This window comes from Haliaeetus leucocephalus, unplaced genomic scaffold (assembly GCF_000737465.1).
Source record: "Haliaeetus leucocephalus isolate CR32 unplaced genomic scaffold, Haliaeetus_leucocephalus-4.0 Scaffold197, whole genome shotgun sequence".
NCBI classification, from domain to species: Eukaryota; Metazoa; Chordata; class Aves; order Accipitriformes; family Accipitridae; genus Haliaeetus; species Haliaeetus leucocephalus.
The window spans coordinates 605,305-613,404 of NW_010972633.1; the positions used below are offsets into that span (position 1 = coordinate 605,305).

Consider the following 8,100-nt stretch of genomic DNA (forward strand, 5'->3'; position numbering starts at 1 on the left):
CAGAACAGGGGACCTGGCATGGCAGCAAGGCTGGGCAGGGGGGACCAGGCCAGCCCCCCGGCCGGGATGGGGGTGGGACGGTGCCCAGGGCTCCAGCACCAGTGCCATCCCTCCACTGGCGTCGCTGGAGGGGCGAGGGCCGTGTCCTGGGGGGATGTACCCCTGGGGGAGCCAGGCGGGCAGCAGGGACAGTCCACCGGGGGGGGGCAGAGCAGGGGCAGCCCCTTGGTGGGGGGCAGCTGACACCTTTTTCCCCCAGAGCCACCCCCGGCAGCTTTGCCAATGCTCCCCAAGCTGTCCCCTCCTGACCACAGAGGGAAACTGAGGCACGGGAACTAAGGGGAGCACCCCAAGCCTGTGGGGACGGGGCAGGGGGGTGGTGGCTGGGGGTAGCAGGGCCGTGCAGGTTGAGGGGTCCACGGCTGCCCAGAGAGGCTTTTGGGGGGCTGCCAGACCCATACCAGGGTCTGGGTGGCACTGCCGAGCTTGCCCCCCACCCAGGCGGGCTGGCCCAAAGCACCCTGCCCACCCCTGCCTGCCCCTGCCCACATGTCAGGGCACCGGGTGAGCAATGCCCCACAGCTCTGCCCTGATCGGTGTGTCCCCCCTCCCCAGGCGGAGAAGAAGGCAAAGGTGATCGCCGTGATGAACGTGGTGGAGGAGACGCCGCGGGCAGAGCCCCAGAAGGAGGAGGAGGCCAGCCCCCCTGCCTCGCAGCAGCCCACCGACCCTGCCTCACCCAACGTGGCCACCACGCCTGAGCCAGTGGTGGCCGATGCCGTCGACAAGAACACCTCCAAGTCGGCTGACGACGAGCCTGAGTACGAGGTGAGGGCAGGGCCGGCTGGGCATGGAGGGGTTTGTGGGGCTGCTGCCCCCCAGGGACGCGGGCACCCCTTCTCCACCAGCCTCTGACCTTCCTCCCGTCTCCTCACGGCACAGGATGGCCGGGGCTTCGGTATTGGCGAGCTGGTGTGGGGCAAGCTGCGCGGCTTCTCCTGGTGGCCCGGGCGCATCGTCTCCTGGTGGATGACGGGCCGGAGCCGGGCAGCCGAGGGCACCCGCTGGGTGATGTGGTTCGGGGACGGCAAGTTCTCGGTGGTAAGTGGCACCCATGAGGTGGGGGTCCGGCAGCCCCCTCTGTCCCCAGGTGTGTCCCCCCGGGCTCACGGCCACATCCCGTCCCCCAGGTCTGCGTAGAGAAGCTCTTGCCGCTCAGCTCCTTTGCCAGCGCCTTCCACCAGGCCACCTACAACAAGCAGCCCATGTACCGCAAAGCCATCTACGAGGTGCTGCAGGTGAGCACCAGCGGCTGCAGACCAGCACCGGCTGTGGGGTGGCACCGACCCCAGCACCGGGAGGCTGGGGGGACATGGGTGCCCAAGCGGGTCCGTCCTGCCAGCCCCGGACAGGGTGTGTGGGAGCAGGCAGCTGCCCCTCTGCCCCACCAGGATCTGGCCCTGCTTCACCTCCTGCACCCAGCAGCTTCCTGGGGGGCCCAGGGTGTCTCTTAAAAGGGTCGGTGATCCAGGGGACTCTGGAAGCGACATCTTGGGGGTGTCTGGGAATCTCTTGTCCTAGCCAAGGGTGTCTGGAGGTCTGCTGGGGAAGCTATAGGGGAGTTTGGGGTCTCTGGGGAGTTGCTGAAGTCCTTGTGGGGTGATGCTGGGGAGGTCCTGGCTTTCCGGGGCTCTCTTGGCAGTGCTGGGAGGTGTGGGGGTTTCTTGTGGCACAATGTGGGGGAGTCTGACCGTGTAGGTCCCTTTGGGGCTGGGGGCTGCCTGGCTGGGCAAAGTGGGCAGCATCTGGAGCAGCTGGGGCAGGGGTCTGAGGATGGGGACCCCCTCAGCAGGGTGGGTGGATGATGGCCGGGCCTGCGGCTCCCCTGGCAGGTGGCGAGCAGCAGAGCAGGGAAGATCTTCCCGGCGTGCCCCGAAAACGACGAGACGGACACCTCCAAGGTGGTGGAGATCCAGAACAAGCAGATGATCGAGTGGGCCCTGGGCGGCTTCCAGCCCTCCGGCCCCAAGGGCCTGGAGCCCCCCGAAGGTGAGTGGGGGGAGGCTGAGTGGCCTTAGCGAGTGTCCCCCAGGACCCTCGGCCATTGACTCCGGCATCACCGGGGTGGTGTGGGCTTGGGCAGAGGAAGCGCCGTGGGGCAGGCAGGTCCCCCTGCGGGCGTGCAGGGCCATCGGGACCCCACTGATGGGACCCCACGCGCCCCTTGCAGAGGAGCGAAACCCCTACAAAGAAGTTTACACGGAGATGTGGGTAGAGCCAGAAGCAGCTGCCTATGCACCGCCCCCGCCCGCCAAAAAACCCAGGAAAAGCACAACAGAGAAGCCCAAGGTCAAGGAGATCATCGACGAACGCACCCGAGGTACTGCCCAGAGGGTCAGGGATGTCCCCGCACCCGCCCACCCACCCACCTTCCACGGGTTTTTCTCAGCTGTGACCCTGCCAGGTCTCCGTCCCGGTGCCGGCAGGGCCGTGCTCACCCTGGGGAGGAGCTGTGGGGCAAAAGCTGCTCTGGGCCAGGTCTCCCTCTCCATCGGGGACCTGGCTGGGGCAGGGCCAGTGCCCTGACACCTCTCTCCCTCCCCAGAGCGGCTCGTTTACGAGGTCCGGCAGAAATGCAGGAACATCGAAGGTGAGTGTGGGGCAGTGCCCGGCTCCAGGGCTGAGACACATCCTGCTCCCCGGGGACAGGGACAGGGTGGAGGGTCCCTCCCCGGCCAGGCACCAATTCTGGCTGTAGAGCTGGGAGGCAGAGGGGGCTCGGAGGGGCAGGGAGGGCCAGACGACAGGCTTGTCCCATCCCTCAGCCTGGCTGGCAGCAGGGACAGCAGCAGGCGTGACAGTGGACTGCCCCGGACGGTGGTGGGGACCCTTGGGATGCTGCACAGGGCTGGGGTCACCAGCACAGAAAGGGCTGAGCCTGGGCATGGAGCGAGGCAGGGCTGGTGGGTGTGGCTGTTGGGGGGCAGGATAGGGAAGGGGAGGCGGTGGGAGCCCTGCTACACTGTCCCCAGGATTGGTCCCCAACATATCGCAGTGGCTGTCGCGGTGGCACCAGCAGTTTGGGGTTGGGCTCTGCCGCTCCCTGGCTCAGGGGAGTTAAGCTGGTGTGACCCAGACACGGAGATGAGCGTTTGCTGGGGGTGGCAGCAAGACGTTGCTTGGGGTCAGGCTGCTCCCTGTGTGCTGGGCTTGCCCTGATCCAGGGTGGCAGAGACTGGGGCTAACGTCTCCCCTCCTGTCCCCAGACATCTGCATCTCCTGCGGGAGCCTCAACGTGACCTTGGAGCACCCTCTATTTATCGGAGGAATGTGCCAAAACTGCAAGGTACGGCGTGGCACAGGCAGCCCCAGCGCCAGGCAAGCGGGCACAGCCGGGTCCCCCCAAACGGCCTGTCCCGGAGATCTACCTGCCAGGCTGCTCTGCCAGGAGCTGCCCCAGTGCCCTCGCAGCAACATCCCGGCACAGGGCTCGGGCCGTGCTGCACCGCACTCACACCTTGGCTCTCCCCCAGAACTGCTTCTTGGAGTGCGCATACCAGTACGACGATGATGGCTACCAGTCCTACTGCACCATCTGCTGCGGCGGCCGCGAGGTGCTCATGTGCGGCAACAACAACTGCTGCAGGTCAGGGGCTGCCATCTCGACACGGGGCTGGGGAGGTTTTGGTGATGCCATGGTCCTGGCATGGGGCTGGGAGGCTTCAGTGATGCTGCAGTCCTGGCATGGGGCTGAGGAGGTTTCAGTGATGCCACGGTCCTGGTGTGGGGCTGGGAGGCTTCAGTGATGCTGCAGTCCTGGCATGGGGCTAGAGAGGTTTTGGGAATGCCACAGTCCTGCCATGGGGTTTTGGTGATGCCAGTCCTGGTTTAGGACTGGGACATTTTGGTGATGCCAGTCTCAGTATGGGACTGGGAGGTTTTGGTGGTGCCACAGTCCCAGTGGGGCATTTTGGTGATGCCTCAGTCCTGGCATGAGGCTGGGGAGGTTTTGGTGATGCCCTGGTCCTGGTGTGGGGCTGGGGGATGTTGTGGCAATATCCCAGTCCCAGCATGGGGCTGGGAAGTTTTGGTGATGCCATAGTCTCAGTATGGGACTGGGGAGGTTTTGGTGATTCTACAGTCTGATGTGGAGCAGGGGATGTTTCGGTGGTGCCCCAGTCCTGGCATGGGAATTTGGTGATGCCAGTCCTGGTTTAGGGCTGGGGCGTTTTGGTGATGCCCCAGTCTCGGTACGGGGCTGGGGAGGTTTTGGTGGTGCCCCAGTCCTGGCAAGGGACTGGGAGGTTTTGGTGGCACCACAGTCCCAGTGTGGGGCTTTGGTGATGCCCCAGTCCTGACATGGGGCTGGGGAGGTTTTGGTGATGCTAGTCCTGGTGTGGGGCTGGGAGGTTTCAATGATGCCACAAGTACCACCTGCAGGTCTTTGCATGGGGCTGGCGGAGGTTGGGGCAGTGCGGCAGGTCCCAGCGTCCCTCCCTGCCACTGGTCTTCAAGGGACGTGGCCGCAGCCTGGCCTTGGTCCCGCTGGGGCAGTGCAGCTGGTTGAGACAACGCGGCCGTGCCAGGGACACCGTCCCCCCACCGCTGCCTGCACTCACCCCCCAGCATCCCATAGCAGGGATGCTGCCAGGGGGCACCGGACCCAGCCCCACCACTGACACCGGCTCCCGGCTCTCCCAGGTGCTTCTGCGTGGAGTGCGTGGACCTGCTGGTGGGCCCGGGGGCGGCCCAGGCAGCCATCAAGGAGGATCCCTGGAACTGCTACATGTGTGGCCATAAGGGCGTCTATGGGCTGCTGCGGCGGCGGGAGGACTGGCCCTCGCGCCTCCAGATGTTCTTTGCCAACAACCACGACCAGGAGTTTGTGAGTGCCCCTGCGGAAGGACCCCCCAGCCCCAGACGGGCTCCCTGATGCCTCCCATGTTCCCCCTCACCACCTGACCACCACCCATGGCTTTCAGGACCCACCGAAGGTGTACCCGCCGGTGCCGGCCGAGAAGAGGAAGCCCATCCGGGTGCTCTCGCTCTTCGACGGCATTGCCACAGGTGGGTGGGGGTCCCCAGCCTGGCAGCCCCCACAGGGACCCTCCCTGGGGTGTGTTTGGGACCGGTATGGGGGGTAGAAGGGAGTGGGGTGAGCAGCCTGCCTGCACCCCACAACTGTCTGGCCTCGGGGTGGGGGGGTCCCGCACCCATCGGGGTGTCAGCAGTGGGTGGACAGACCTGTGCCGCCTGTGGGACCCCCGGCGGGGTATTCCTGTGGGCAGTCTGCACCGTCTCCTCTGCCCTGGGCCCTGGGGGGTCCACGCTGGTGGGGGACAGAGCAGAGGGATGGCATGGGGACGGTGGTGCTGCCCGGGTGGGATGGGGAGGGGGGGGCCGTTGTCGTCATGCTGCCCACCCCAGCCCCGCTCCCCGCAGGCCTGCTGGTGCTGAAGGACCTGGGCATCCAGGTGGACCGCTACATCGCCTCCGAGGTGTGTGAGGACTCCATCACCGTGGGCATGGTGAGGCACCAGGGCAAGATCATGTACGTCGGGGACGTCCGAAATGTCACCCAGAAACACGTACGTCCTGCCTGCCGGTCCCCCCACAGCTCCCCCCTCCCTGTGTCCCCCCAAAGCTCTTCTGTCTCCCCAAGACGGGACCGGTCCCTTGTCCTTTATCTCCCCACGTGCTGGGCTTCACCAGCATGGCATCACCGTCCTGCCAGGGAGCTCGGCCACCATCCAACCCCATCGTGTGTCCAGGCGTCCCCCCCGCCGGGCACACCGTCCCCCAAGCAGGCGGCAGCGTCTTCCCCGGGCAGTGCCCAGCTCACCGGGGGCTCTCCCTCTTGCAGATACAGGAGTGGGGCCCCTTCGACCTGGTGATCGGGGGGAGCCCCTGCAATGACCTCTCCATCGTCAACCCAGCCAGGAAGGGGCTCTATGGTAGGTGTCTCCCTGCCGTGCTGGGGCTGACCCCCACCACCAGCCCCCCGCCACTGACACCGGCCCCTCTCTCCTCTCTTGCCCAGAGGGCACTGGGCGGCTTTTCTTCGAGTTTTACCGCCTGCTCCATGAAGCCCGGCCCAAGGAGGGCGACGACCGGCCCTTCTTCTGGCTCTTTGAGAACGTGGTGGCCATGGGGGTGAGCGACAAGAGGGACATCTCACGCTTCCTGGAGGTGAGTGCCGGGGGGTCGCCACCCTCCGGAACCCAGCCCCAGGGACCCTGAGGGTCCTGCCCCCACGGTGGGCTGCCGAGCCCCGCTGACTTCTCACCTCTCGCCCTTCTCGCAGTCCAACCCCGTCATGATTGATGCCAAAGAAGTGTCTGCAGCACACAGGGCACGGTACTTCTGGGGGAACCTTCCCGGGATGAACAGGTTGGTGAGAGTGCCCCAGAGCCGCGCCGCTGCGGCCAGCCTGCGGCGGCTGCCTGCCTGTCACCCTGCCCGCTGTGGGGCTGGGGCGGCTGGCAGCCCCTGGTCCAGCACCGGGAGGGAGGGTGCTGCCGGGGGCTGCGGAAAGTGCCAGTCCCCTGGGTCCTCCCCTGGCCTGGATGTGGCTCTGGGGGTCCCCCTGACCCCAGTCAGTGCTGGGCGAGAGTGAGGGGCTCACAAAGTGGCACTGGGTGACAGCACACCCCTAAAGCCCAGAGCAGTGGCCCCCACAGAGGCCAGAACTGTCCTTGCTCCCTCATGCTGGTGGGGTGGCATGGAGCTGCCCTCTGTTGTCCCTCCCGGACGAGGGTCATGGTGGCGCACAGCTGGTGGCCACGGGCAGGCTCCCACGGGGATTGGCTGCTTCTCACCATTGCCTGCCGCAGCCCCCCCAAAACAGCCTTGGCCCCCCCACAAACCCCAGGTGGAGAGCTGCCCTGTGCCCACGCAGGTGCTGGCATGGGGACATGGGGATGTGGTGCCCACCCTGTCTCTCTTCCCCAGGCCACTCGCGTCCACAGTCAACGATAAGCTGGAGCTGCAGGAGTGCCTGGAGCACGGCAGGATAGCAAAGGTCAGCCCCGGCACGCGGGATGCAGCCGGCGGGAGCGGGGACGGTGTGGCCGAGGGAGCGGTGGGGTCTGGCGGTTGTCCCTGGCGGTCCCACACCTTTTGGGGAGGGGTCCCATCAGCGTGGAGGAGGGATGCGGCAGCAGCACTGGTACCCCGGGACGGGAGTCACCCTGCCTGTGACCACCCTGCCTGCCCAGCCAGCACGCCGGGGGGGCTCCATCCTGCCTCCCCCCCCGGCATGACGAGCCTGTGCCTCTTGCAGTTCAGCAAAGTGCGAACTATCACCACTCGCTCCAACTCCATCAAGCAGGGCAAGGACCAGCATTTCCCCGTCTTCATGAATGAGAAGGAGGACATCCTCTGGTGCACGGAGATGGAGAGGTACCACGGCCGGCTGAGGGCTCACCACGGGGCTGCGCGTGCGCCAGGGGTGGGCCGGTAGCGCCGCGTCCCTCGGGGCCAGCACCCCTCTGACCCCGCTCCCCATCCCCTCCCTGTGTCCCCACAGGGTCTTCGGCTTCCCAGTGCATTACACAGACGTGTCCAACATGAGCCGCCTGGCCCGGCAGAGACTGCTCGGCAGATCCTGGAGCGTGCCGGTGATCCGCCATCTCTTTGCTCCCCTGAAGGAATACTTTGCCTGCGTTTAAGAGAGACAGACAGGAACTGGTGACACGGAGCGAGTCAGAAACAAAACCATCCACGCCAAGAGAAGTGAAAACACGGAATGAGAGAAGAGTCAGCACCCAGAAAAGAGACGGGATTTCGCAGCCCGACGGGAACCCAGCACACGTCTCCCCGAGCGAAAGGGTTCGGTGTCCTCTCCTGAATTTCCAATGTTCAGCTTTTAGCCTATTTAAAAAAAAAACCACAAAAAAAACCAACGAAAACGACAAAAAAAAACAAAAACAAACAAAAAAAAAAAACAAACAAAAAACCAAAACCATTTTTTTTTTGGGTAACCTTTTAATTTTCCGCTCTTTTCTGGCTGGGTTTTTCTGTTGGTTTGGTTTCTGCTTCTCGGAGCAGCGGGCGAGACGAGACGCCGTCGCCAGCTCTGCTCTCGGAGGAGGGGAAACG

At 65.2% G+C, this 8,100-nt stretch overlaps 1 protein-coding gene across 6 annotated transcripts in view; it reads left to right on the plus strand.

Moving 5' to 3' along the window:
- Positions 1–7,753, plus strand: part of DNMT3A (DNA (cytosine-5-)-methyltransferase 3 alpha) — a 36,790-nt gene extending 29,037 nt beyond the window's left edge. For 4 of the 6 annotated variants that reach the window (XM_010565884.1, XM_010565887.1, XM_010565888.1 and 1 more), the window contains 17 exons: positions 616–828; positions 943–1,101; positions 1,191–1,298; positions 1,893–2,049; positions 2,231–2,380; positions 2,606–2,650; positions 3,267–3,346; positions 3,534–3,646; positions 4,702–4,885; positions 4,983–5,067; positions 5,443–5,588; positions 5,864–5,954; positions 6,041–6,189; positions 6,305–6,390; positions 6,952–7,021; positions 7,283–7,401; positions 7,529–7,753. In XM_010565884.1, coding sequence (XP_010564186.1) covers positions 616–828; positions 943–1,101; positions 1,191–1,298; positions 1,893–2,049; positions 2,231–2,380; positions 2,606–2,650; positions 3,267–3,346; positions 3,534–3,646; positions 4,702–4,885; positions 4,983–5,067; positions 5,443–5,588; positions 5,864–5,954; positions 6,041–6,189; positions 6,305–6,390; positions 6,952–7,021; positions 7,283–7,401; positions 7,529–7,670 — 2,097 coding nt within the window. In that variant the 3' untranslated portion in view covers positions 7,671–7,753. The remainder of the gene's footprint in view (positions 1–615; positions 829–942; positions 1,102–1,190; positions 1,299–1,892; positions 2,050–2,230; positions 2,381–2,605; positions 2,651–3,266; positions 3,347–3,533; positions 3,647–4,701; positions 4,886–4,982; positions 5,068–5,442; positions 5,589–5,863; positions 5,955–6,040; positions 6,190–6,304; positions 6,391–6,951; positions 7,022–7,282; positions 7,402–7,528) is intronic. The other 2 variants (XM_010565885.1, XR_774249.1) reach the window with 2 other exon arrangements.
- Positions 7,754–8,100: the final 347 nt, after the last annotated feature.